The following is a 27,921-nucleotide window of genomic DNA, read 5'->3' as shown; positions in this document are numbered from 1 at the left end:
GGACAAGGCAAACTCAGGGTGGGGAGACTCCCTCACCAGTGGGGACAAAGACAGGAGTTGTCTCCACCATGGCCGGAACAAAGGCACTTCTGACGCTGGAGAACTTCATTAATGGAAAGTTTGTACCTTGCAGCTCATATATCGATTCTTATGATCCGTCCACGGGGGAAGTACACTGCAGGGTGCCAGACAGTGGAAACGAAGAGGTGAGTAGTTCACTTAGGGAGACTGAAACGTACTTGGTGTCTTGATGGTTACACGTCACTTACTTTTCTAGGAGCAGAGGGAATTGGGAAAAGGCGCCCAGTTGTTAAACATCGGCGGGCAGGAAGATTGTAGTTCTGGGAAGGTTTGCTTTGTAATCGGACTCCTAGGATGTAGGTTTCCCCCGCAATCTGAAAAGAGAGCCTTCCTATGACACCCGTGGAAATGGCATAAAGTGCAGAGTTTCCTCCACTTACTGAAAGTTCGTGTCATGCAACTTTGCTTTTGGGAAAGAAGTACATACTATGGTAATGGCTCTTTTCATAAAAGTGAAAATCCTCTTCGGGTTTCTTTTGGTTAGCGAAAACAGGTGCTAAGGTAAAAAGTGAAGCAGTGTCATGTGACCTTTCAAAAGGGGCTACCTGGGACGCCTGGGTGGTTGAGTCGGCTAAGCTTCCGATTTTAGCTCAGGGTGGTCTCACGGTGCGCGGGTTCGAGCCCTGCATCGGGCTCTGCGCTGACAGCGTGGAGCCGGCCTGGGATTCTCTCTCTCAGCCCCTCCCCCCAATAAATAAATAAATAAACTTAAACAATATTCTTTTTTTTTAATTTTTTTTTCAACGTTTATTTATTTTTGGGACAGAGAGAGACAGAGCATGAACGGGGGGAGGGACAGAGAGGGAGACACAGAATCGGAAACAGGCTCCAGGCTCCGAGCCATCAGCCCAGAGCCTGACGCGGGGCTCGAACCCACGGACCGCGAGATCGTGACCTGGCTGAAGTCGGACGCTTAACCGACTGCGCCACCCAGGCGCCCCAACTTAAACAATATTCTTAAAAGAAAGGAACAAAGCCCAGGTGACTGTGCAGAAGCAAGTTATTAGTCTAGGCAGCTTAACACACAGCTGCATTTCTCAGACATTCCTTAATAGGTGTCTACTAAAAACTATTAGTTGTTAAGAATGATCAGTATTACTGTTTCCTTTTCTCTACCAAGTGTTGCCTAAACTTGCCACTATATTCATGGTTTTCTGAAAAACTTGTTATTTCTCTAAAAACAAGCAAAAGTAAAAACCCAGGGATTTATTTTAGGTTATCCTTTAATAATTCCTTATGTGTTTAAAATATCTGGTAAAGTAAAACTGATCATTTGAATGATGAAATGCAAAATCAAATTCCCATATAGTTTTGTGTTTAAATTTAATACCATCCTTTTTCTTAAAGTGCTTAATGGCACACACATTAAAATTTTTTTATTGATGTTGAATTAATTTTGAGAAATTTTATAAAATGGTGGAGACACATTTGATTAGTTATCACTTATTGTATTGACAATGTAAATGTGTCTGGGGTGATAAATGTGGCTGATGGACATATGCTCATCTAATGCCTAATGCATTTTATTTTTTAAGGCACAAAGAACTAGATTATTTAAAGGATAATTGTAACCTTCATATATTAATAAAGATATATAAACAAGCCTTCATCTATACTAAGCTATTATTTCTCATTTGTTAATAATGTTTTCAATCTGTCTTGCATTAAAAAAACCTTTAGACTTATGGATTAAAGTTAGCAAATACTGGCTAATCTATTGGTTAAACTGTAACCCACAATTTTGTTTGTTTCCAATGACCTGGGATAGATGTGGGAAATCCAGCTTTGTGTTTTCCAGTCCTCCTGGTCTCAGGGTGTTTTCTAAACTGAAGTTAAAAACGACAAATATGACAAATTCAGTTGAAATATTTTCTGCAGCTAATGGCTCATGCCTTTTCAGAAGACAGAATGTACTATGGAAGCACCTGCTGGTAGAGAAATAAACATTTTGGATTTCCCTGCAAATATTCTCTCTGATCCCCATAAGTCCCAGCTTTTTCTGGCTTGAAAACTACGGTCCACGTACAAACTACATGCCCGATTTTACAGAAAGTCACTCACAGAAAGTGCTGCTGGTTTTGCTAACAGCGGAATTATCCCCAATATGAGTCGTAACAGCCTACAAATAAGACTTTATCATCGTCCTTTATTCCACAGACGACAGACAGCGAGCTAACGTTCTCATCTCTGATGCTTAGATCAGTGACCACACACACACACGTATGGTGGCATTTACATGATAGCTTGAAGTCATCAGCACAGACTGGGGTCGGACCACCTAGCTTCAGAGACCAGCTGCACAACTTAGTGTGTATGGTCTTGACTTAGAGCTGAACTTCTGTGTTCCTCAGTCGCCTTACCTGTAAAATGGGGATAATAATAACACCTTATAGTGTTGTTCTAAGGATTAAACAGACTGGTATGTGTAAAGCCCTTAGTGTTTGGCAAATAGTAAATGCTTCCTAAGTCTTAGCGTATGCTCATGTTACATTCACATGTATTCTAAGACAACTTGGAAAACATGACTGTACTTGAGTTCTCTGCGTAGCGAAAAGCTTAGCTTTTACACTGACAACCTCAGGAAGAGGACGTTTTGTACTGACCACAGCAGGAATGAACCCTCCTCTTGTTGGCGGGCACCCAGGCCTCGGCCGGGTGGCAGCTTCTGGTGGAAAGCCCACATTCTTCCTTCATCGTTTCTGTGGGTCCACATTAGAGATTCAGCTTTTGAAATGAAAACACCATTTTTTTCCCAGAAATGTGTAATTGAAATGAGACTCATTGTATCCTTTATTCAGCCCCGCTGAGAGGGACTCTGTTTTCTATAAAGAAAGCAAAGGAGGAATGTACGTCAGGTTTGGGGGGAGAGGGCAGCAGAATTGTCAGATCATGTGACATGAGAAAGATGCTCGTGGTGACCTGAAGCCTGTGGAAAAGGATTCTGAGGCTGGGTCTGAGCCCAGGGGTAGAAGCAAGCTGTGAGTTATTATAGTCTTGTCATGTGTGTGAGAGGGGAGAGGGGTGAGACACAGGCTATGGATTTGCTTTCTCTGGAAGATACTGCTTAGACTTTGCTAAGGGGCAGACAAAGTCAGCCCATGACCTGAAGACCCGTTTCACCTTGCATGAATTGGTCTTGCCTGTACCTTCCCCTGTATATTTTTGGATTTGGCTCCAAAACCAGGTCTCCAAACTATCTGTTCAAACACATATCCTCCTCCCCAACAGGCCTCTTTTACTGGGCAGAGCCCGGCAGGGGCAGGGACTGAGGCTGTGCCACAGAAGGCCAGCCATGGTCTCGGGGGCCACAAAGATCTGGGTTTGAATCCTGATACTGCCACTTTTTGGCTGTGTGACCTCTGCTAAGTGACTTGAGCGCTCTGTGCCTCAGTTTCCTCATCTGCATAATGGGCATAGCAATAGGCATGGTTTAGAATTTTAGAACAGGTTAGATGAAATAATTTGTGTGTCTAACATCCCTTTATATAGAAAAATTAGTAAATGGCTATTATAATTAGTCATTCAGAGGGGAAAGACAGCCTGCAGATATGATTTCAAGCAAAATTTTAGACTTTCTCAGATGTGTTGGAGCTGGATTAAAAGTTTAGAGATTCTACATGTCTAGATGAGTTTCCCCTCCCTATGATATTAAAAAAATGTGTATTTTGACATGATTGAAAACGTGCATCTGTTAAAATTAAAATGGCTTTTATTTTTAATGTTTATTTAATTTTGAGAGAGAGAGAGGGAGAGAGAGCGAGCATGAGCAGGGGAGGGACAGAGAGAGAGAGGGAGACATAGAATCTGAAGCAGGCTCCAGCCTCCGAGCCGTCAGCACAGTGCCTGATGTGGGGCTCGAACTCGCGAACCACGAGATCATGACCTGAGCCGAAGTCGGGTGCTTAACCGTCTGAGCCACCCAGGCGCCCCTCAAACAACTTCTTTTTAATAATCTGATGGCCACATCTGCACACCTTGGTCAAAACGGATCCCTCTTCTTTGTTTTTGTGGTGCCCCGATTCACCGGTCACGAAAACACCACTTTGCAGGTAACTCAGCACTAGCAAGTGTTGCATATTTGAAACTAGGCTGAAAAAAATTAGGCATGCGTGGAGCTGTGGTTTCTGGGTTCCTCGAACCTCAGGAGCAACAGTCCTAAGGTGATTGTCTTCCTGATGCTCCTCAAAGATCGAAGCTGCAGTGGAGGCCGCCAGGGCAGCGTTTCCCGGCTGGTCGGCCAGGAGCCCCCAGGAGCGCTCACAGGTGCTGCACCGGCTGGCAGATCTGCTCGAGAAATCCCTGGAGGACTTGGCCCAGGCGGAATCCAGAGACCAAGGTGAGTGCAGCCGCCTGTTAGCAGTGCTTTATGGCAAGTGCAGTACAACTACTCAGACGCTGGAGATTCACACCCTCGTTCCAGTTGGGCAGGGGACCTCTTGCCTCTTAACCACAATGGATGGGACTCAGGGCACCTTCTTCCCATCAGGCTAGCCTGCACGACGCTTCTCATGGCAGAGGTAGAGGTGGAAAGCAGAACCACCTGGGAGTTTGGCATCTGGCCCACGTCTGCCCCATTCTGATGGCCACAGCAAGTCAGAGCTGAGCCCAGGTTCCAGGGCAGGAAAGCAAATACATTTTGTCCATTTGGCGGAAGGCATGGCGGAGATGCTTGGCAAAGGGCACGGATATGGGGAGAGAGGAAGAGGAGGGCTGATCCTGCAATTCTCCAATCCTAGGCAGAGGGGTTCTAAGCGCGGGTAATTGAAGAGCAGTTACAGTCAAGTTGTTCAGAAAGAGTGCGACAGGTCAGCGTTCCGCTCCCAAAGCAGCTACCGTCCCAGAGGTGTGGATAATGGAGTAAATGCCCATAAATCCTTGCAGGGATGTCTGTTAGGAAAACCCAAGATCTTTTAAAATGGTATGTGTGCTATATATCAGCTTAAACTTAGGAAGCAGCTTGAGTCTAAGCCCTTAAGAAGGAGATGTTTCCTGCTGGTGCTCCTGCTGCGGGGAGTCCCCCGGAATTGCCAAAGAGAATAAAGGAAAAGTCCGGAGTCTCTTTTTGTTCCGTCCAGGAGCTAGGTCGTGCATGGGGCACATGGTGAGCGAGCGTCACATGCCAACCTCCAGATGCCATTGGTCGCTCTGTCACGTGCCCATCTGAAGGTCTCCGCCACGTGCTGGGGGACATTTCATGTACAGCGTATGTCTGTCCGAGGGGTTTTATGGTGTCGTGCAGATACAGCTGTCCTAACACCCATTACTCCAACCCCTTTGTAGCCTGCACAAGGCATGGTGATTTTGAACTGAAAGAGCTGATGTGAGCGGAGTGGTAGCGTCTGGCGAATTCATGATCGCTATCAATTGTTCAACCCCTCCCCCACCCACAAACAAAGATTATTTGACTCCGTTTTAAGAACCCCCCCCCCCATCTTATAACGTCATACCTAATTATTTCACAGCTTTATGAAACCACGATCAGCTGTCCGTTAGTCAAGGGCTGGGGTCCGGGGCTGGAAGGCACCAAGGCTACGTGAGCGTGAGTTAGGATGCAGGTGCGGTAGTGTCTCCACTACACTGACAGTACCTCCTGTTGCTGACTTGTTACAGGGAAAACCATAACGTTGGCAAGAACCATGGACATCCCCCGGTCTGTGCAGAACTTCCGGTTCTTCGCCTCCTCCATCCTGCACCACACATCAGAGTGCACACACATGGACCACGTAGGCTGTCTGCACTACACCCTGCGGGCCCCCGTGGGGATCGGTAGGTGCTGCTGGGTGAAAGCCTGCACTGGGTTGGTGCCGAGGGACGCCCCGTCGGTCCTGCAGCACCGATCTAAGGGAACAGACCCAGAAAAAGGAAAGAGATGATTTCTTCTACTTGGACTGAAAATTAATGGGCCTCAAAAATCTATTTCGAGGTTATTTTTCTTTGTGTCAAATTCCCCGCTTACTCCGAAAACATCGTTCCTGGGAAATTACCAGGAAAAGAATAATACCGAGAGGAAATTCACATACAAAGATTTTCCCCCCATACAACTAAAAAAAAAAAAAAAGTTTCTTTCCAGAGAGGCTTGTAGTTAACAGCATGGATTTGGATATGTGCAGGGTCAGTTTCGTTAACATTTGTATATTTCACGATTCTTATCTGAAAAACTGAGAGAATAGTTTAATTTTATACTTATATATTTTAACATGGATTAAATGAATTAGTAAGTGTAGGGCACTTAGAACAGTGCCAGATAAGTGAGCCTTGACTGAATGGGCCGCTTCTTGCTTCCTTTTGGAGGACATATAAATATGAGCAATGTCTCAAAATATCCACTAGATGTCACTGTTCCTCCGAGGAAAAAACCCACCAACCTCCCATATTTATTACATTTTATGACAGGATAAAATAAATTAAAAGGAAAGAAAATGGGACATTTTACCACTTTGATTATTTGAACCCTTTGGAAATCACATTTTGAAGGCATTTAGGAGAAGCTCAAACCTTCCTCTAAGAAGCATGATGATATACAATGCTGAAAAAATACTGTTATCCCCTAAAGAAAAGATTTTCCAACGAGAAATATAATAATATAGAGTGTATGTTTACTTTCACAGCACAGGTTTGAGGGAAGAGTATAAAATAAAATGAATCCATTTACTTATTCATAAGGTATTTTGTGTGTGTGTGTGTGTGTGTGTGTGTGTGTGTGTGTGTTATGGATGGAAGCCTACACATGGTTTTAGTCTCGCATGGGAACAAATTCTAGATGCTGGTTCTATCACTTGTTTAGCAATCCTATCTGCTCATGATACAGGTGAGAACCTAGAGAGAATTTTTTATTAAAAAATCCCCTGGCTCTCCAAAATGGATTTCTCAGTCTATGCATCAGAATTCATCGGCCTTACTAGTAGGAAGCCCCCACAGGGCACGCTCATTACTGATTTACTCTTATTTTACAAATAATTCTAAAAAGCTTGAGACTTTATGTCTTAATCCACAACAGATTAGAAACAGTGATGGAAAACCTTAAGTAGGAGCTACACAGTTTGATGACGAGGGAGAGAGAGGTTTAAAAAAATGTGAACATCGGACTATAAATCTCAAAACTCATCACAGCTGGAACTGTTTAGTGACAAGTGACAGCCTCTTGGTCCTAGAACTTATATTGCTGTTTGTTCATCAATACAATTGTTATGACATCAAGAAAAGAGTAAATTGTATGGGTTTATAGTTTGAAGAGGCACAATGGCATATGATACGTTTCAGAATTCTTTTCCTGAAGGTGGCTACCAATAGCAGAATTGGGGATTTTTAGAAGAGTAAGCTTCACTTTGATGCAGGAGGGAGGAGCTCCACGTGAAGAAACCCAGTGTGGCCAGCCTGCTTTGAGGGGCATGCCATTGCTGAAGGTGCTTCTGTCCTCTTGCAGCTGGTCTGATCAGCCCCTGGAATTTGCCACTCTACTTGCTGACCTGGAAGGTGGCTCCGGCCATTGCTGCCGGCAACACCGTCATAGCCAAGCCCAGCGAGCTGACGTCAGTGACGGCCTGGATGATGTGCAAACTCCTGGAGACAGCAGGTGATTTAGCTGCGGGTCCCGAGAGGCACGGGATCGGCTTTGGGGTTGCGAGTTTTGCGGGCTGCGGCCACCTCCGCGTCGCTGACGTTTGAAAAGTTATTTTGGATGGAAATCCGCTCAGAGCAAGATCGAGTCCATCGACATCTTTGCTTGTTGTCTCCCTGAGCTTTTCCCGAGAAACCCCTTTCATCACACTGCTTCCTCTCTTCGCCCGTGTACCGAGCTGCTGCAGGAACCCTTCCGCCAGCAGGGGGCAGGCAGTACAGAGACTTGTACAATCGGGGAGCCTCAAGCCCGACAGCAGCGGGCCCCAGAGAGTGTCTTCAATGGTCAATTTAAATCTTCTGTTTGGACTTCGTGTTAACCTTGATGAAAATAAGGCTACTGTTAGGCACTTTTCTGTATGGTTATAGAGTAACTGCTCAAAATAGCCCATTTTCAAGAGATTTGAATATATATCCCTTAGTTTCCCCAGCATTTGGAGCCACTATGTGGAAGCTGATGCAATATGGTTCCTTGTCCTTTTTTTTTTTTTTTTAATGTTTATTTATTTTAGAGAGAGAAAGAGAGAGAGAGGACACAAGTGGGGGAGGGACACACAGAGAGAGGGAGACACAGAATCCGAAGCAGGCTTCAGGCTCTGAGCTGTCAGCACAGAGCCCGATGCGGGGCTCAGACCCATGAACTGTGAGATCATGACCTGAGCTGAAATCTGACACTCAACCAACTGAGCCACCCAGGTGCCTCTCCTTGCCCTCTTTTTGTGAATAGTATAATGGTCACATTCAAGGTATGTTCCTGGTTACATTCTGGGGTATAACTCAGCATGGGCACAGGGTTAGAGGGGAACCATCGGGAGGCCCAGCTTATAACCCACAGGAAAGCCCCTCGCTATTAGGTCCCTCAGCTCAGGTCTCCATACATACTCTGGGCTGGGATGATGGGTGATGGTGGGAAACAGGCTGTCTTTCTGTCAGTCTCCGCTGTGCATACGTCCTTCAAGCCCACAGAGAAGGTAGCTGGGCTCACCCATATCTGTAAAGTAGGTGGTTGGAAAGAGCCCATCCCTCCCCCTTCTGGATATCTCATCTCTCCAAGCAAAAATATACATATTGGCTTCTAAAGAAGTTGAGCCAGTTCTTGACTCCAAGGTTTAGATGGCAGGTTGAACGGTGGCCTTATGACCCTAGTCTAGCTGCCCATTTCCCTTGTATTGTACAGAGGAATGAGGCCCTCCATCCTCAGTCTTTGAGGTGACATTTACGGATGCCCTAGGCTCCTGGAGGGTGTGTGATAGAAAGATGGCGACCTCTCCCACGCCCCACCTGTCTGTCATTCCTTCCTTCCACGAGAGATCACATTCTAATGCCCTTCTTTGCAAAACTAAGTGCCTAGTGTCTGCGGGGGTCCAAGGCAGTTCTTCCCTGCCTGTTGACTGTAGGTCCCCCGGGTGAACAGAAGTGGGACCTAGGCTCTGCTGTGACCCATGTTGGGGAGGGAACGCATGGAGGGGGCATGGGCCACAGAGCTGTGTTCCCAGAACCGTGCTCTCTTGAAGTCAACTATGTCTTGATCTAGGATGATTCCTTTCCCTCAGTATTCTCCCCTTCCATACACCCAGAACCTGGTCTTCATGAGAGGTTTATGTATCAATGTATTTGCACAGCAGTGATCTACTTTCTTGTGAACAAATAAGCTGTCTATACCAAGGTGGTCCTTCTCTCCTTCCCAGGCTGGGCTGGTTTTGCTGAACTTCCCTCCTCTGGCCCACTGAGAGCATAAGGCTCAAATATCACCTTAAAAAAAATTATTTTAGAGAGAAAGAGAGGGCACAAGCAGGGGAGATGGGAAGAGGGAGGGAAAAAGAGAATCTTAAGCAGGCTTCATGTGCAGTGCGGAGCCCGATGCGGGGCTCGATCCCATGACCCTGGGATCATGACCTGAGCCTAAACCAAGAGTTGGATGCTTAACCAACTGAGCCACACAGGCACCCCTCAAATTGCACCTGCCTTAAGCCCTCAGTTTCTCCACTGAGACTATGTAAGAGACACTTTTAATGGTGTAAGAAAAAGAAAGCTAAAATGACCTGCTGGTGCGTTCTGGGTATTTAAAGAGCCAGTCCTCTAGTCCTGAGCCTTCAAACAGACTTGGCAGATGACCTTCCTGTGAAGTGCAATCATTTAAAAAAGCACGCAGTGAGTAACTCTTTGCAAGTCCTAGAGTATTCGCTTCTTCTTGGGGGCACCAAATGTTTGCCCTCATTCTTGGAGTGTCTACTGAAAGCAGATTTCTGGCCTTCCTATTTTTTTTTTTTTAAATTTTTTAATGTTTATTTATCTCTGAGACAGAGAGAGACAGAGCATGAGCGGGGGAGGGGCAGAGAGAGAGGGAGACACAGAATCCAAAGCAGGCTCCAGGCTCTGAGCTGTCAGCACAGAGCCCGACTCGGGGCTCAAACTCACAGACTGTGAGATCATGACCTGAGCTGAAGTCGGTCACTCAACCAACTGAGCCACCCAGGCGCCCCTGGTCTTCCTATTTTTGTTCTGCCCAATTTAAGCTTGTTGCCACCCTGCCGCATCCTAGCATGGGAGGGATCTTGTGCCCTTTCTTGTCCGTTAGCCACCTACTCTCAGGTTTCTCGAATTGGTATTTGCCGACTTGGCTGCCTTCTTCCTTTGATAACCAGAATATCTTAAGGGTAGAGGGCGGGTGTCTCTAGAAAAATTTCATTACTGCCTCCATCGAATGGCAAATTGGTACTGAGAAATAACGGCCAGTACGTAGCTCTTAACATATTAACACCAGAGCTCAAGGAAATGTAAAGTGTTTGCACCATTGTGTAGAAGGCAATTGGCCTGGAAGAAATGAGCCCACTTTCCTGGGTTATAAATGTGTGGTGTTTCTAAGTTTTCTTCACTCTTCGTTAAAATGCTATCGTAAACGTTAGAAGGGATTTGATCCATTTTTGCCTTCAGGATTTATAAAGCCTGACCAATAGCCCACCTTCTCTTGCCCCCAAACTCCAATCAGAAAACATCGGGCAGGGGCGCCTGGGTGGATACGTCAGTTAAGTGTCTGACTTCGATTCAGGTCATGATCTTGTGGGTTTCTGGCTTCGAGCCCCATGTCGGGCTCTGTGTTGACAGCTCAGAGCCTGGAGCCCGCTTTGCATTCTGTGTCCCTCTCTCTGTGTCTCTCCTCGGCTCATGCTGTCTTGTCTGTCACTCAAATTAAATAAACATTTCAAAAGAAAAAAGAAAGAAAATATTGGGCAAATATTCACATGCCCAGTAATAATTGATGGAGATTAAGACCCCTTCCTGCAAACGATGGGGAACCTGTCCTTGTTTCTCTCCCATCAGCCTCCATGGGGCCCCCCCTCCTGAACCTCCTCTTTGTCCCAACGCAGGGCTCACCTGCATTCACATGGTGTCTGGCCCTGGGTCTGCCCTCTGTGGCAGTGACCTGTGATCCAGGATCGAGCCAGACTAGGTTTCCATAAGTGTGCACGTGACTGTAACAGTGGGGCCATTAGAGGTGATGCTTTGTCAGATGCCACGTTGATTCTTCACACCTGTCCCTGAGGCTCACCTGAAGGGGGCCTCGTTTGTCCCCTCAAGTGATCAGGCTAAGACTGGCTCTACAGGAAGGTGTTCGCGATGATAATGGATCATTGATGAGAACTTATTATTTATACTTTAAAAGCATATTCTTGAAGAGATGGTTGTAATCCCATGGAGTATGTTTCTATGAAGGAGAGAATGGCCAACCTGGACGGAAAAAGATCCTAGCAGCAGGGTAGTTCAAGAACCTTACACATTGGAGGTTTTCTGCCTCTGTTGCATTTCAAGGCTGAAGAAATACAGGCAATACATTCAGCTACCTCCAAGCAAACCTAAGAGCTTCCTGGACACATCACAATTGCACACAGATTTTCTTTCTGGACACTTAAAGCTTTCAAACAAAGTCAAGAACCATTTCTGATTTGGATAATGTATGCTAAGTATTTGTTCATTCATTCACTTAATTGCTTATTAATCTTCCGCACCCGGTTTTGCCTCGTAATGGTTGCCGTTTAACCTCACTTTGCCTCAGTTTGGGTGAGGTGAGGATATTAAATCCTACCTGCATCATCAGTTGTTGGGAGATGGGAAGGGTGTAAATCACTTGCAGCGATAACTGACCCGCAGTGAATGTGAGCGTTTAGCAGTGTTAATCTACATGGCAAACTAGGCCATGGCAAGGGGAACAGAGTGGGGAGCAAAACACAGACACCATTTCTGCCCTTAGTGTGCCTTCCAGGGTTGGATAGGTAATAAACAAGGAAAGCCATAAACACATAAAAAAAAAAAAATACACGCAAATGTAGGAAGGTAGGGTCTCATGATAGAAAGATTGGGGCACCCGTGTTCGGGTGTCCTTGGTATTTTACGTCAGTCCAGGAGTGTAATGGTATGTCCATATTATGAGACACAGGACCTTTAACTCAATACTCACCTTCCCAAAGGAGCCTCCCTCACGTCCCTGGGCCAGGATAGTCTAATCTCTTCTTCCCTCTACTTAACGTGTTCACATTGCGTTGTGACTTCTGGATGCCAGCTAAGAGCAGGGCTTCTCTACCTTAGAGGGCCTGACCTGCCTGAGGATATCTCTGCGTCCTCAGCCCCTGATGCCTAGTCAGTATTATGGAATGAATTAATTAGAATGTTCTAATCTTCGGGGCGCCTGGGTGGCTCAGTCAGTTAAGCGTCCCGCTCTTGATTTCGGCTCCGGTCAAGATCTCACGGTTTGGGAAGTCAAGCCTTGCATGGGGTTCTGCGCTGACAGTGCAGAGACTGCTTGGGGTTCTCTCTCTGCCTCTCCCTATACTGGCTGGCTCTCTCTCTCTCTCTCAAAATAAATAAATAAACATTAAAGCAAAGAAAGAGAGAGAATGTTCTACTCTTCGTTTTTCTAAGGCAAAGCTCATGGAGCTTTGTTATTAAACTAGAGGCGGCCATAGACATTTCCTCCCACCCATTCAAGCTATTGGACTTTCCAAGAGAATGTCTGTGTAACGGAAGTTCTCAACATACCGAGAAGAATTAGTGTAACTGTCACTGTGTCCCATCCAGGTGTTCCACCAGGTGTGGTAAATATTGTGTTTGGAACGGGGCCCAAGGTAGGCGAGGCCCTGGTGTCCCATCCAGAGGTACCCCTGATTTCCTTCACGGGGAGCCAGCCCACCGCCGAGCGGATCGCTCAGCTGAGTGCTCCCCATTGCAAGAAGCTGTCCCTGGAGCTGGGGGGCAAGAACCCTGCCATCATCTTTGAGGATGCCAACCTGGAGGAGTGCATTCCCACGACCGTCAGGTCCAGCTTTGCCAACCAGGTATGTCCTCTGGGTTGCTCTGTTTGTTTTTATTTTGTTTCGTTTCATTTTTGGTTTGTTTATTTTTAAACTCTGTGACCCTGTCAGACTGGATCTCTTTCATCACAGTACAAAGCCAAGAGTGAGCCGGTCAATCTGGTGCTATTTCAGTGAGAAGAGGTTGTTACATTGTGTTATTCCGCTGACTGTCTGTGTTATCTCAATGTCCATCTGTGGTCTTGTAGAGTCACAGCTTCTGTTTAGCAAGTTCCTCTTTCTGAGTCACAGCTTTTTGTCAGGTACTGGCCATGGGCAAAATGATTGATTTTTTGTTACTCCAAGCTTTTCTCTCCCTTAATTCATAGAGTCACTCTCATTCTCTTCTCGCTGTCTCAATGTCCTATCTCCAGTGAACCTTTGCTCCCCCAAAGCATCCTAAATGCACCACACACTTAGAAATAAATGCCTAAACCAGCCTAGAGCACCTTTCTTATGTTGGAGTCATGGGTGTCATGGAGTCATGGCAACTTTTCATCTCCTGAAATTGTGTAAACAGTTGTTTTTCTGGAGGCGACAGTTTTTAGCAAATTCTTCAATGGCATCCCAAAGGGTTAGGAAAACCAGCCCAGATAGACCAGACTGGAAGCATCACAAAGAGGACACCTGTACCTGCTTTGGGGGCACACTTGACCTTCAACAGGTATACGAAAATACTGAATGATTTTCTCCAAAGGGTCTGTTTTTATTTTATTTTTATTTTTATTATTTTTTTTAATGTTTATTTATTTTTGAGAGAGACAGAGACAGAATGCGAGTGGGTTAGGGGCAGAGAGAGAGGGAGACACAGAAGCAGAAGCAGGCTCCAGGCTCTGAGGTGTCAGCACAGAGCCCGACGCGGGGCTCGAACTCACGAGCTGTGAGATCACGACCTGAGCCGAAGTCGGACGCTCAACCGACTGAGCCACCCAGGCGCCCCTCTCCAAAGGGTCTGTTTAAAAAAAAAAAAAAATTAGCAGAGGGCAAAGAATTAATGAAAGAGAACTGTCATAGAAGGATGAGTAGAATGAGATAGATCTTTATTTAACTTGAATAAACTGCAAAGCCTTTTGAACCTTTGTTTCTTTACTTGTAAAATCACAGAAGCAAGAATGATGCCTTCCAGTAGGGTTTTCATGAGTGTCGAATGAAAAACATTCTTGACGGTGGTTTTTCAGGATCATTACAATTGTAATGATTTCTCTCGCAGTAATTCTTAGAGAAAGTGGTTTGATTACGTATCTCTGTCCGCACCTCTATATACAGATATATCCGTGTGTATAGAGTGTTTCTGAATCAATAGACTTCAATTTCAGATTTGAGAAAATAGACTTGCAATTTTATGATACAGCTATTTTAATCATTAAAATAAACAAGGATCGAAACGAACAATGAAATCGAGCATTTGGGTGGCTTAGTGACAACAGTGCGGTGGGGGGACAAACCGTGGCCTGAGACATAGTTGAGGGGGTGTTCAGTGGCCTCTGCATGGTGGCAAATGCACTCCGAGTGCACAGAAGGACTGTGCAAGAACTTGAAATGCTCAGACAGCCTTCCTCTTGGGGGGAGGGGGAGGCGTGTATTTTAAATGCCGGTGGGAAAGGACATGAGCCCAACTGGCTAATTCGAGACAACAAATAGACTTTAGGCAAAATAGAGGGGCTGATTTCTTTTTCCTCGGCCGAGAGATGAGTCCCACATAGTGAGCACTTCCTCCTCAACTGGACACAACGGGCTCCTTCGAAACATCTCCACCGTGTGTACTCTCCTTTGGAGTGGGGCACACTCATACTTAAGACACGCCGTGGGACTCGGAAGAAACGAACTCGGACTTCAACATCACTCAGACTGAAGTTGAAACTTCCTGTGCCTGGGGGCCTTGGGCCTGTGTTTGCTCAAACTTCACTTCCTAATTCTGAACTGGAAAAGCTGGTACACCACAGGAGTATTATGAGGAAAGCATCCCGCGCTGTGCCTGGCGCACAATGGGCACTCAATCAATAAGATTTCCCTTCTCTTATTTCCTCTCAAGTCATGCCACTAGGGACGCTAGTCTCACCTATGCTTTCCCGGCACTAAGTAGTCAGGAAAACCCTGACTGGTTAACCCCTCGGATCTCTTTACCACTCTCTCCCCTGTCTCCCGCACGTGGCGGAGGGCACTCGTGTTGGGAGATTTCCCAAGCCAGGTAGGCAGATGGTTCTAACCGTGATCCTGGCTGGCAGAGAGAATTTATTGCTCCCAAACAGTGAGTGTTTAATTTGGACAGTGCATCTTTGCACAACTAGCAAGATAATTAGAAACGTTCTATTGTTAGGATGGTTGTGAAGGTCAAGCAAATATAAATGTGACAAAAATAGTTGTTCATGCGTATGTGTACTTGTCAAACCTATATAATGCTTTGATGTGTCTAGAATGGTGTTTGTGAACGATTGCATGGTGTAGCCAAATGAGAGTAAGGATGACTTTTCATTCAGGCACCTGTTAGCACCTCAGCCCAGGACACTCAGTGCCTCTGCTTGGGTGACGATTAGGCGTCTGAGCCTTACCTGTGCGAAGCAGAACTTCCGGTTTCCCTCCCTCTCCTTTCCCTGCAGTGCTGATCTTCTCCCTGCCGTGGGCTCGCCTTCCCAGGGAAGAGCACTATCATCTGCTCTGCGGCTCCATCAAAAACCTGGGAGCCATCCTGATTCTTACCCTTTCTTTTCCTTCTGTCTCAATAACCCATCAACCAGTCTTGTCGGTTCAGTTTTTTTTTTTTTTTTAATGTTTTTGTTTGGTTTTGGTTTTGGTTTTTGAGGGAGAGACAGAGCATAAATGAGGGAGAGGCAGAGACGGAGGGAGGGAGACAGAGGGAGGCAGAGACACAGAATAAAAGCAGGCTCCAGGCTCTGAGCTGTCAGCACAGCTGTCCAGGCTCTGAGCTCCAGGCATGGGGCTCAAACTCGTGAACCGAGAGATCATGACCTGAGCTGAGGCTGGACACTTAACCGACTGAGCCACCCAGGCGCCCCGCAATTATTAGGATACATCCTGAAACCCGTCTGTTCTGCGGAGCATCTATACCAGTTTCCTTGCACTTTTGGGGTCCCATGTCCCTTTTCGAGTCTGGGAACATCAGCGGACCCCTACCACTTCTCTCATGTCCACTGGGCCTGCCCTGGTCCGAGCTACGTCCACTTATCTGGACTTCTGGAATACTCTCTTAATTCTACTCTGATCCTGCTCGCATTCCCTTCCGTTCTATTCTCCACACAGCTGCTGGGAGGATCCTTTCACAACGTGAACCCCATCACATCATCCTGCTGCTTAAAGCTTAAAGGCTTCCACGGTCTTTTCATGATGCCAGGAGCAAGGTGCAAGCTCCTTGTGAGCCTGTGAGACTGCATGATACTGCCTTGCTCCTCACCTCCTGCCCTCATTTCCTACCCTCCCCGACCCCATTCCTGCCTACACTCCCGCTCAGCCCTGCTCACGCTGTCTTGCCTTGCCTCGCACGCCGCTGTGGTCCTCATGGTGGGACTTTGTCTGGTTTGTCACCGTCTCCCACTGCCTAGACCAGTGCCTGGCCACTGCCAGGTGCTCACAATTGCCGCGTTGACCTATCCACGAGGGAGGGTGTCTTGTCATTGTCCTCACATGTCATTCTCGGCAGGGTGAAATCTGCCTCTGTACCAGCAGAATCTTTGTCCAGAAGAGCATCTATAGTGAATTTTTGAAGAAGTTTGTAGCAGCTACCAGAATGTGGAAAGTTGGCATTCCCTCCGATCCATCGGCCAGCATGGGAGCTCTGATAAGTAAAGCTCATTTGGAAAAAGTAAGTACATCTGTGCAATGTGAGTTTGGGCATAAGCTCAGTGTAGGACACAGCACACATCCATGGTTTGAAATGTTATTAATTACTGCCTTATTCCTAAAGCATTCGGACCTGTATAGGAAATGGTCTCTGAAATACTAGATATGAATACACAAATGTAGTCCAAGTTAAAGCAGCATCTACACAGAATGAATGAATCTAGGAGGTCAGCACGGGGATAGAATCAAGAGCGAGGAAGTCAAATTTCAAAACATAAAGGTCACTAATAAGAATGATGCGGGGGCGCCTGGGTGGCGCAGTCGGTTAAGCGTCCGACTTCAGCCAGGTCACGATCTCGCCGTCCGTGAGTTCGAGCCCCGCGTCAGGCTCTGGGCTGATGGCTCAGAGCCTGGAGCCTGTTTCCGATTCTGTGTCTCCCTCTCTCTCTGCCCCTCCCCCGTTCATGCTCTGTCTCTCTCTGTCCCAAAAAAATAAATAAACGTTAAAAAAAAAAAAATTAAAAAAAAAAAAAAAAAAGAATGATGCGGAGTAAGGGAGGCAGGAGTTTCCATAGATAAAAGTTCCCAGTGGAAAGGACTCTGCCTCTGGCTTACAGCAGATGGAATTCTGGAAGGGCCAGCATGCATGATCCTAATTAGGTGGTTCATAATTGGTAAGGTGAGTGGTGGTCCATGTGGGAGAAGCCATCGATGGTCTTTGGGTGGTTGGTGGCATTTAGGTCTTTAAGGTCATTTTAACTTATTACCTGATGTGACTCCCAAAAGAAGTCATAGAATTTGGGGGCTAGGGGACCTTGTTTTCAGCTGTGGTGACTGAGGGCCACCAAGGAAGATACGCTCCCGTCAGTTAGCCTCTGAGGGACAGGGCCTTTACCTAAGTTTCTGGAAATCTTTGACATTGCACAGATGTGGCAGATTAACTGCATTTTAACTTTGACTTTTACAATATTGTGAAGCAGAGATGCACATAATGGAGGGTGTAGTAGCTTGAGGGTCTCTTCTTATTTCTTCTATTTTCTCCAGTGAAGCAGGAAGCAGGGTGAGGAGGGGAGAATGTGTGAAATGGTTCTGCGGGAGAGATCCCCATGGCTTCTAGCGTAGCCACAGAAGCTGTGGACAAAGGGCAAGAATCCTAACCTAAACCATGCGTGATCTTTAGTTTGTTTTCAAGACTTGAGCCACTGACAAGGTTTTAGGCCCAGTATGGCCGCCCAGAAATGCCATCTTCTGTGAAACCAAATTATGCTGGCAAGACGGGTATTTATTTAACGTGGCAGTTGGATTTTGTTTTCTTACTATCATTTCAAGGTAGTTACTGAGGTTCCATGAATAACCCTGAAAATGGTGATGGGTACAGTTACCAGTTTTTTCCTGACCGCATTCAAACATAAGCACGTATTTATCTTTCAAACAGAAGTTTTCGAACACTCCCGAATATTTTTACCATCATGAATGTTTTCTATCTCCGTCAAATAACTAAGAAAAAAATAAACTTTCTATTTTGGAATAACTTAAGATTTATAGAAAAATCTCAAAGAGAAGGCAGATGGTTTCTATATCCACTCACACAGCTTTCCCTTTGTTACCGTCTTACATGTCCACGGTGCAACTGTCCACACCAAGAAACTGACGTTAGCACATTACTGATAGCCAAACTGCAGACTTTTCAGCCAACGTCTCTTAATTTTCTCCTCGATCCTTAGAGAAAATAATTTCTCAGCTACTTTCCTTATTAAAATAAAATAAAATTAATTATTTTGCACTCATTTTAGAAAGTTCCATGACCCTACTGCTTTTAAGGAGAAAGATTTTGTATACACAGTTAAAAAGTTTTTAAAAAGGGGTCCCTGGGTGTCTCAGTTAAAGCGCCCAACTTCGGCTCAGGTCATGATCTCGCAGTCTGTGAGTTTGAGCCCCATGTCGGACTGTGTTGACAGCCCAGAGCCTGGAGCTTGCTTCAGATTCTCTCTGCCCCTCCTGTGCTCTCTCTCTCTCTCTCTCTCTCTCAAAAATAAACATTTAAAAAATTAAAAAAAATAGTTTTTTATCGTTGGCCAATTTATTTTATTTTGATTTCTCTAGGGAAGCACACTAAAGATGTTATTCCCATTACCCCACCACGTATCGACCTGCTGCTGTCTATGGAGTCTCTCTTGTTTGTGGTCCCTCCTTCCTCGTGTAGAGCGCCCCTCAGGTGGACTTACGTTTCCTCCCCTTGTGAAGCCTTAGGGCAATCCTGCGGGGGCTCAGAGGGTTCCTGGATGTCTGCCATCGTCGCTGCTCCACGTGGAGCAAGTGTGCCCAGATGCAAGGAATCACAGCGTCCCTCTCTGACTCTCCCACCAGGTGGACCCCTGACGGGTGCTTTCAGATCACTTCTTGTGCGAAGGCCCTGGGTACCTCTGCCCTTGACGGGGAGCTCATGGGAGCAGCTAGGGAAGTGTAAATGTGGCCTTTCCGGTGGGACTCTTTTCAGTCCAGTATGCCAAACCCTCCGGGACGGAGGAGGCAGCGGACACATTCCACTGGTGGGCATCTTTCCTCGCCTGTCACTGGAAAGCTTGGGGGGCTGCGTGCTAAGGAAGGTCTGGCTGCCCTCTTTGTTTTCTTCTGCAGTTTGTCTATATCTTCTCCGAATCAAATTAGCCCTGCAGCGTCTGGGGTCTTTGTCCCCTGCAAATTAGCCCTGCAGCGTCTGTGCCCATCTTACTTCTATGTGGCTGTCGCGATAGGTGGCGATTCAGGGACAGAAGAATCCCATTAGAATATGTCGAGGTTGTCCTGTAATGGCAAAGGACTCAGAACCCACAGAGACACAGCATGCTCCTAAGAGGACCTGTGACTTTTCAGGTTCCCAGAGACCCAGGGGATGCATAGGTAGCTGCAGGAGACTCTGTCCTCCAGGAGTGAAGAAAAGGCTCTTCGCCTATTGCACGGCGTTGCTGTTTGTTTTCACTTTTGTTTTTCTTTTTACCCCCTTGAATTCTTTTCCACTTGACTGTCTGGAGAATCTGGCTATATGCCAGCCTCCCCAAAGATGCGGGCAATTGGAGACGGAATTGTTGAGTGTTGACAGTGAGGCTGGGGGAAGCGCAGGGGATCCTGGCTGGTGCATCCCCCGACAGGGCCAGGCTTCAGGCCTAACAAAGGTCCACTTTGGCAGTTTCCTGTCTTCTTTTGTCAGGTTAAAAAAACCCGACCTGCAGGGTGGGAGCATCTCTGAAGTCTCGTAGCCAGTAAGCATCAGATTGTGTGTTACACCATCTCCTTCTTCACCAACAGCACCGAGAGCAGCTGGCATCCATAAGACTTACTGCGTACCGGGCGTCACGCTAAATATTTCACATGCATGATTTTCTCGAATCCTAGGAATGGGTGGGAATGTTAATCTTATTTTTCAGAGGGAAACTGAGGCACAGAGCATTTGAAATCTCTCCGCGAGTAGGTGGAGGCCCTGGGATTTGAACACTTGGGCTCCCCAGCACACCCATCTGCCCTCTGTGCTCTGATTTACGTGCAAAGCTACGAAGTAGTAACTACTCTCTATTCTCAAAAAAGTTTCGTAATAATAGTCTATTACATTTTATGGCATATTACCAGTCACAATGTTGTTTTCTTTTTTCAGATTTTACTGAAAATCTCAGTTCCTGAGCTTCTAGTGTAGATAGTCTATCATCCAGTAATACTTTCCCCAGAAAAGAAATTCAGTTTAGTGTGAGTCATCTTATACATTAAATATCTTGAAAAGTTCACAGTTTGAAAACCGACGCTTTCACGTTTTAGAGCCAAGAACCTCTAAGAGATAGATAATCATGAAATTCTGGGTAGAGGAGACAAACTAAAGCCAGAACGCTCTGAGTTTGAATCACTGAAGAAAGTTCTGGTCCTGTGACCAGCAGGGGCCCCTGGGGACCTTTGCCTCAACTTCTCCTGTTCACGCAGGATACGACCTTTGGCATGTTTTAATCTGGGGGGGTTGCTTCAAGAGGAATAAGAGAATATGGGAAGGAGAAAGGAGAAGTCCAGACCTCATTTAGTCTCCACCCACAAACTAGACTAGGGCTTTTCAGGAAGAACACTGAGATCCCTGCACGGGTTGGGGAGGAACGGTGTAGCAGCTTGGAATGCAGAGCTGTTCCAAATGTTCTATTTTTTGAAAGTGTTTGACTTCATGGCTTATTAAGTGTTCCATAAACTAGAGCAAAACGAACCATAAAATAACATTACCTTTTTATTTTTACAGAGTGAACACATAGCTCTATGTTGAAAACAGTTCTACGATGAAATATTAATCTGATACTGGGGCAGAATGCTCAGATAGATAGGTGATAAGTAAGAAGCCAAAGTATGATTTCAATGTACCCAGCCTTTGATGGACCGCCTCACTGCTGTTCTACGCTTTTAAGTTGGGGGATTACTTTTCTATGGCTTCTATGCTTATCATACCCTTCAGGGGCAGGATAATGTTGTGACCGCAACAACCCTTCCAGACATAACCATATGTATCATTTTATAACGAGTCATTTCTACAACCATTATTAGTAAACATCTGTCATTGTCCCCGAGTCACTGGGTTTACTTATTACATAATTTATTTCCCATTATAGTTAGCTATACTTTATTGCCTAGATATATTTTTAGAATATAATTGGTAATGAGACTAGAAGTTAGAAATTATTTGTTCTGGAAGCCTAGCTATCTTGGCCATTAATGAAATCTTATACACCCTTCAACTTCCCATATTCTGCAGTGGACACAGTCCCTCCCAAAAGTGAGCAACTATTCTTTTGTGTATTTAACTACCGATTATACCGGAGTGTGGATTCTGGCTTTCCTGTTTATTTGTTGTATGGACCATCTACCCTTTTTGACGCTCAATTTTGTCAGCAAAGAGGGGATAATAATACATAGCTAATAGAGTTTTGAGAGAATTAAGTGAGAATGTCTGAAAAGCGTTTATCCATGTGCCCAGCACGTAGACATTAAATAAATGACTCCTCTCCTCTAACGTATGAGGGCTGGATGCCCAAATGATGGTCAGAGCACTTCTGCCCTCAGGCTTAGCAGCTGAGCAATACGGTAGTCAACTTTGGAGTTCTTTTTTTAAAAATTTTTTTATACATTTATTTATTTTTGATAGAGACAGAGCACAAGTGGGGGAGGGGCAGAGAGAGAAGGAGACACAGAATTGAAGCAGGCTTCAGGCTCCTAGCTATCGGCACAGAGCTCGATGTGGGGCTCGAATTCACAAACCGTGAGATTGTGACCTGAGCCGAAGTCGGACGCTTAACCGACTGAGCCACCCAGGTGCCCCTCAGCTTTAGAGTTCTTAGCAATGACCTTACACGTTTTATGTAGATGATTCAAAAATATTGAATTTTCTGCTGCTTTGTGTAAAACCAAATGGTAAGGTGCTGCTAATCATGGTTTCTACCCACTTAGGTCAGAAGTTACGTCAAGAAAGCCCGCGCCGAAGGGGCCCGAATTCTGTGTGGTGAAGGGGTGGATACGTTGAGTCTCCCCCCCAAGAATCAAGCAGGATATTTTATGCTTCCCACAGTCATAACAGACATTAAGGATGAATCCTGCTGCATGAAGGAAGAGATATTTGGTCCAGTGACATGTGTCGTCCCCTTCGATAGTGAGGAGGAAGTGATTCAAAGAGCGAACAGTGTTAAATACGGGTTGGCAGCAACTGTGTGGTCAAGCAACGTGGGCCGTGTCCACCGAGTGGCTAAGAAGCTGCAGTCGGGCTTGGTCTGGACCAACTGCTGGCTCATCAGAGAGCTGAACCTCCCTTTTGGGGGGATGAAGAGTTCCGGGATAGGCAGAGAGGGAGCCAAAGACTCTTATGAATTTTTCACTGAAGTCAAAACAATCACCATTAAGCACTGACCTCGGCCAGCAGAGAAGCTGTTATGGTCAATGCTCGGCTGTAGAGAATCAGTCATCCAACGTGGTGAGCAGACTCACCAGCATAAATTCTAGCCACATCTTGACTTAGCGGGTTTTCTCTACCTTATCCTCGGTAGTTAGTATTTTTGTCTGCTGTCAAAGAGATGCTATTTTCACTGTGGAGTCAAAGAAGAGAAGACTTCTGAATAGGAAGGCACTAAAAGGGAGCCAAGGGATTGTCAGGTTTCCTCTATGTTGTGTCTTCACTTTTTTTTTTTCATTGTTTTGATTGAATTCTTGGTAATTTAAAGACAATCTTTTTTTTTTTTTTGCTTCTTTTTTTTTAATTTGAGAGGGAGAGAGAGAGACAGAGAGAGAGAGAGAGAGAGGATGAGCACAAGTGGGGGAGAGGGCCAGAGGGAGAGAGAGAAAGAGAGAATCTTAAACTGGTTCCATGCTTAGCATGGAGCCTGATGCAGGGCTCAATCCCATGACCCTGGAATCATGACCTGAGCTGAAATCAAGAGTCAGATAGATGCTCAGGCAACTGAACCACCCAGGCACCAACATCAATATCGATGAAGCCAACGTTGATGATAAGCATAATATGGAATTTTTCAGAGCAGGCCTATATGGTAGGTCCCACTAAATACATCTATATAAGGACAAAGAAAAATAACATAATGACTACTTTTGGAGGGAATTTGGAACAAGAAGAGGAAATAGTTTGATCCATTTCTACTGTAGTGTCTAATCAATTACAGCTCTTCATGTATGCATCTCATTAGATTTACAACTTACTAATCCTAAAAGAATAAATGTTAAGCAATTTTAGTAGACAGTATGACATATACCTTTTTCTTGAATTGTCCTTTATTCTTCCTTATCCTCATCCTCTTAGGGGTATGGACTTTATACAAAGTAATAAAAGTATTTCTAGTGCCTTTTTTTCTGGATCCCCTAATGATCAGAGGGGAAAACCGAGCTTTACAGAGATTAAAGTAGCATGCTCAAGGTCATACACATGGTAAGGGGCAGAGGAAGGATTCGAACCCAGGGCTGTCAGTCTCCAAAGCCATGATCTTTGACCATCTCACACTTGTCTTGGGTTTTGCTTTGGAAACAGCCACATACTTATGGCTCATGGAAAACATCGCGTTGTGTCTCCTTTCCATGTCTCCCTCCCCCTGCCCCTCCCTGGCCCCACTAGGCCATGTGACCCAGGAACTCCTCCAGCACAGCCCTTCCTGCACTGACTGAAACCACTTGTTTGCATATCTGACCGCCCAGATAATTGCTGAAAGCCCAGGCAGGTGCCACTGCAGGTGCTACTCTCCACGGAAGTCTCGATCCCAACACAGTGCCTGGCACACAGAAGGTGCTCGAAACAGTTTCCAGGAATGCAGTGGAGGTCTTCCTGATACTCTGGGGTGTTTGTTTCATCGTGTATGGGGGTGGGGGTTGGGTCAGGGCCGGGGGACAGAATAGTCTTTACCGTTTTGTGTAGTTTTTTGGATATGTCAGCGTGTTCACAAATGCTGGAAAACATAAACGCCTTTGAGGTCAAGCGATGGTGTGGGATCATATCTGGTTCCCAGCTTCCACCTCCCCTCGCCTCCCCTTTTCTCACCTGCCCTGTTCTCCAGCTCAGGCCCCGGCGTCTTCATTAGTTAAGTCTAGGACCAATCCCATGAATCAACAGGAAGAATTTCAGCAGCTCCAGTCTCGAAGAACCCACAGTTTTGTTCTTATACCTGGTCTAGCCCAAGCTCATCCTTATTTCTGAGACCTAAGCCACATCTTGATTCCAAATCTTGTCAGGGCTCTGGGTCCTGTATTGTTCAGGGGACTGCCTCTTGCTGACAGACATTCTGGATGTCATTTCCCAGCTTCTGGGTCTCTTTGGATCTCTAGAAGCTGCTTCTGGGCTCATGAGGCAGTCTCATTAATGCATATTTGACCAGATGCTATTCTCTGTCACTCCAACACGGGCCCAGTTCTCCGTTGCGAACGCCAGTGGCTATGATGTCTTAGCACCCGATGGGCCTTTTTTCATTCGTTCTAGCCTACCATGGGTCAGTTTAGCTCCCAGACCTTCCCCTCCCAGACCATCCTATACTGTCTCATGCCCCACATTGGTTAAGGGCGCCCTTTGGGTCTGTGCTGGCACCACAACAGAATCCCACCAGAGGGATGACTCTGCAGCTGTGTGACTGCCGGCTCCCCTGTGTGCTGTGTTCAGAACTGATAATGAAAACACCGGAAGGGGAGGCAGAGGGGTTTCAATGATATCTGTTGAGTTTTATTTCTGAGCTGGGTGACGGGTGCTTGGGTATTTGCTACACTATTGCACACACAGGAAATACATACCGAAAAGGGAAAGTGGATCGTGGTGAAGGACAGAGTGGAGCACGCACGGAGGAAGCTGAGGGGACGTAGGGCCACTCCTTCTGGCACGGCCCCAGAGGCTCCTGCTCGTGGAGGTGGCCTGGATGACAGCAGGACATGAGGGGGCAGGAGCAAGGACTTCGAGGAGCCGCACTTCTGAGTGTGCCTAGCTGTGCCTTTGAGTCACTGAAGTCTCTGGTTCACAGGCAGATTCAGATTCAGATGGTCCGGGGTGGGGCCCGATTGCACTTTGAGTGTCAAAGAATCAGAGGGCACTTCAGAAAAGCTCCCACTCTGAGCCTCCTCCCAGGTCTCCTTCCCAGGTCTCAGGAGCAGCTGCCTCCTGGATCTGGCCCCTCCCAGACACAAAGGAGGTGCTCAAACGCCAGTGTAGACCTTCCTGGAGAAGGCCTCCAGCATGCTTGTTGGCACCGAGCCTGAGACAACTCAGGACCTTCACACGCAGCCCAGAGGAGGTACAGGAAAGGCAACACCTAGAGAGAAACCCACCAAAGAATTTCACCACCCGGGTACCGTTCTCCTCCCTTTGATAGGAGGGCACACACTGAACTGACCTCACAGCCTGAAAAGAAGCCTGTCTCTGACCCGCTTACACAGAAATGTAGAGTTAGTTAATTAACACCAATTAGTTAACACCATTCAGTGACAGGTGTTAGGGGTAAATGTTCCGCCAAACCGTAAAAAATAACTTTGCCGACTACCTATAATAATCAACCAGCATGCTTTTTATTAAGAGCTATCACCAGTCAATCAAGGATCGTCAGATATCTGGTTAAAGAGAAATACTAAGGTGTGCGAAAGAACAATTAACCGTGGGAGAAACAGATACAAGAAAGAAGATGGGAAACACCGAATTCGTCTCAGAGAGATCTGAGGGCACAGCACATTTGTCCACAGCAGTGGGCTACTATGGACAAGGAGCGAGCGACGGACGTGAAGAGGCCTCGAAGAATTAAACGTTGGCGATAAAATGAAGTAAAACGAAAAATCAATAGAGTTGAATCATTGGTTTGGCTGAAAACTACGTACCGATCTGGAAGATAAAGTTGAGAAAATTGCTCAGAATACAGGGCATGACAGCAAGGGAAAAATAGAAGATGGAGCAGAGATCTAGAAAGCTGTCAATGTAATTAGTCCAAGATGAGAGAACAAAGGTGGAGAAGCAAATAAACAATTAAAAAATAACTTTCCGATGAAAAACACTCACCATGTGCCAAGGACTATTCTGTTGAAATTTAAAAATTCTTAGCATAAGGCTTGCAGAGAGACCTGCCAGGATACCTACAAACCTCCCCCCCCCAAAAAAAAAACAAACAACAACACAACAAACAAACAGGCACACACAAAAAAAACCCAAAAACAAAAATACAAGCATAGGATTGTCATCATGTGCTTTTCATTAATAATACTGACTTTGGGCATACCTGGGTGGCTCAGTGAGTTGAATGTCAGACTTCGGCTCAGGTCCTGATCTCATAGTTCGTGAGTTCAGGCACTGCAAGGGGCTCTCTGCTGTCAGCACCGACTTCAGCTCAGGTCATAATCTCGTAGTTGATGAGTTTGAGCCCCACATCAGACTCACTGCTGTCAGCACAGAGCCTGGTTCAGATCCTCTATTCCCACCCCGCCCCCCGTCTGCCCCTCTCCCACTTGTGCTCTCTCTCTCTCTCTCTCTCTCTCTCTCAAAAAAATAAAATACTGATTTTGGAAGACAGTAGAGCAAGATTTCAAAGTTCTGAGGAAACATTATTTTGAGCCTACATGTTATAGCCAGCTAACCCGTTACTCAAGAATCCAAGCAAAATAAGCTAATGACTCAGAGTGTTTCTCCTGTTTACTCTTCTGGGTGTGACCTGGGATGTAACTTAGGAGAAAGAAAAACAAATCCAACAAACAGAAGAACTGCTGAGGAACAAAATGAAAAGAAATGTCAAATTATCAGCAGTAAAACAGGCCTAGAAAGTAATTGGCCCAAATTAGAACAGAGTAGACCGGAGGTGGTAACTGACGAGCACTGATTACAAAACATGTGTAACAAGCTGGAAGATCTTAGATATGTAAAAATGTCCACGTATGTCTCTTCTCTCCATTAGAATAAAGGAAATAACAACTTTTCAGAAGTGATGACAAGACGAAGTGAACCGAAGTGTGACATGACCTGGAAAAATAGAAAGGGTGTAAAGAAAGGGAATCCATTTTTCCCTTATTTTTTGGATGGACATTTTTGTAAATATAAAATTGCATTTACATCTTCATGGGCCTTACATATTGCTGGGTTCTGCAATGAGTGTTTATATGATCTTAATGTTATGAATGTCTCTCGCTGGTTTTCAATTTTTAAAGTCAAGCTGTAGACAAAGTACAGAAAACTAACTTAAAATGACAGAACAGAGTACAAAGGTTCCAGCCTGGATCATATTAATCAGCTGACGAGTCGCACAGAGGAAAGGGTGTGGCCAAGGCTAGGCCGCGGGGATCTACTTTCTTCCTCTTACAGAACGGAGCGTGGGTTGAAGATGCCACAAGTTGATGAATCAAGAAGCAAACACTGAGGCAGCTTATTTAAAGGGACGCACGCAACCATTCAAGATCTCAAAATGTTAATGGGATCAATAAAAGTTGGAAGGTGCAATGCAGGTGAACTCAGAGTACAAAGCGTATTAAGTGCACACACCTTTCCTCGTGGGAAGATTATGTATTATTCGAAGTTGATAAGGCCAAAAACACAGGCACACACATACCGATTAGTTCTGTGGTA

The 27,921-nt window shown here is 45.8% G+C and overlaps 1 protein-coding gene and 1 long non-coding RNA gene across 2 annotated transcripts; one reads left to right on the top strand and one right to left on the bottom strand.

Annotated features, from left to right (window-relative positions):
* On the top strand, window positions 1-23,598 carry ALDH8A1 (aldehyde dehydrogenase 8 family member A1). The gene is made up of 7 exons (XM_025925318.2): window positions 1-206; window positions 4,270-4,417; window positions 5,692-5,847; window positions 7,505-7,654; window positions 12,772-13,028; window positions 16,699-16,860; window positions 22,302-23,598. The coding sequence occupies exons 1-7, from the start codon at window positions 69-71 to the stop codon at window positions 22,752-22,754; spliced, it is 1,464 nt and encodes a 487-aa protein (XP_025781103.1). The 5' UTR covers window positions 1-68; the 3' UTR covers window positions 22,755-23,598.
* On the bottom strand, window positions 13,802-26,767 carry LOC112862091 (uncharacterized). The gene is made up of 3 exons (XR_003223790.2): window positions 26,588-26,767; window positions 25,125-25,390; window positions 13,802-13,995 (listed from the first exon to the last, which is right to left on the bottom strand). It is a non-coding gene; the product is annotated as an uncharacterized LOC112862091 (long non-coding RNA).
* Window positions 26,768-27,921: the final 1,154 nt, after the last annotated feature.

Source organism: Puma concolor, chromosome B2 (assembly GCF_028749965.1).
Source record: "Puma concolor isolate L17-30 chromosome B2, mPumCon1.1.hap2, whole genome shotgun sequence".
Taxonomy (NCBI): Eukaryota; Metazoa; Chordata; class Mammalia; order Carnivora; family Felidae; genus Puma; species Puma concolor.
The sequence above is the reverse complement of the archived record's forward strand: the minus strand, read 5'-3'. Positions and strand labels throughout refer to the sequence as shown.

Coding starts and splice junctions, on each gene's coding strand:
- ALDH8A1 (XM_025925318.2), top strand. CDS start 69: ATGGCCGGAACAAAGGCACTTCTGACGCTGGAGAACTTCATTAATGGA. Junction 7,655..12,771: donor CAAACTCCTGGAGACAGCAG/GTGATTTAGCTG, acceptor TGTCCCATCCAG/GTGTTCCACCAGGTGTGGTA. Junction 13,029..16,698: donor GGTCCAGCTTTGCCAACCAG/GTATGTCCTCTG, acceptor CATTCTCGGCAG/GGTGAAATCTGCCTCTGTAC.